Genomic DNA, 897 nt, shown 5'->3' with positions numbered 1-897 from the left:
TAGTTCATGAATTTTTTTCTAATTATGAAAAGGTCAAATGTTCTCCAGAAAAAAACTGGGAAATACAGAAAATCAAAAAGAAGAAAGTTTCCCCATAATACTACCAACCCCTTAGCTGACATCATGGTTTATTTCCTTCAAGGGTGACCTCTACTGAGGTCTATTGAGAAAATATATATTCTTTGATAAGACAATTGTGTCACCAAAGATAATAAACTGTGGTTCCTGCTACCAAAGGAATACATGAAACGATCAGAGTGATACATCTCTCACATCTGCAGCACAGAGATTTTGTTTTTCACATTACTTACCTGGTTAGTTTCTTCATCCTCAAATATAAAATCTTGCTGCATAACTTCATTGTCTAAATTAGTGCTAGCCACAGGTTCTGAACAGTCTCTGTTACTCTTACTGGCATTAATATCAGCAGCAAAATCAACCCTAGTAATGAAGATGAGAAAATCAAATCAGACAAATAGTGACAAATATCAGTAATGATCTGAAACCTTTACTTAGCAAGGAAAATGACTGTAACAACAACAACAACAAAAAAGAAACCCATGCTTTGTCTTGCTAAGTTAGATTTTTAAGTTTGCTGAGGTTTTCCCCCCTCTTTCTATTTGGGATATTGTGAAGGATCTTGTCTACATCCTCTTTGAAAATTTCCAAAAGCTAATGAGTGGCTTTATATGTGCTAAAACGATTTCCTTTTCAAATGTACAATCTCAACCATGACGACCTGTTTACTCTGACTAAAATACAAGCATAGTGTTAGGCACCCTAGTGTACAATTCTTTATCAAATACAGCGTAGTTTCCTAGTAAGGATTTTTAAGAAATTGTTTAGAACACACGTTAACTTGCAAAGATGATGGCAACCCTATTGGTAGAACACGAG

General features: G+C 34.8%; 1 protein-coding gene across 1 annotated transcript in view; it reads right to left on the bottom strand.

Annotated features, from left to right (window-relative positions):
• Window positions 1-311: 311 nt before the first annotated feature.
• Window positions 312-897, bottom strand: part of LOC123522038 (protein FAM13B-like) — a gene marked incomplete at both ends in the record, with an annotated part of 3009 nt that continues 2423 nt past the window's right edge. Inside the window, one exon of the mRNA XM_045293052.1 lies at window positions 312-441. Within this exon, the coding sequence (XP_045148987.1) occupies window positions 312-441 (130 nt within the window). The remainder of the gene's footprint in view (window positions 442-897) is intronic.

The sequence above is a fragment of the Echinops telfairi genome, unplaced genomic scaffold (assembly GCF_000313985.2).
Source record: "Echinops telfairi isolate 266 unplaced genomic scaffold, ASM31398v2 ScPeMD7_1313;HRSCAF=1805, whole genome shotgun sequence".
NCBI classification, from domain to species: domain Eukaryota; kingdom Metazoa; phylum Chordata; class Mammalia; order Afrosoricida; family Tenrecidae; genus Echinops; species Echinops telfairi.
This window is presented reverse-complemented; position numbering and strand designations above follow the sequence as displayed.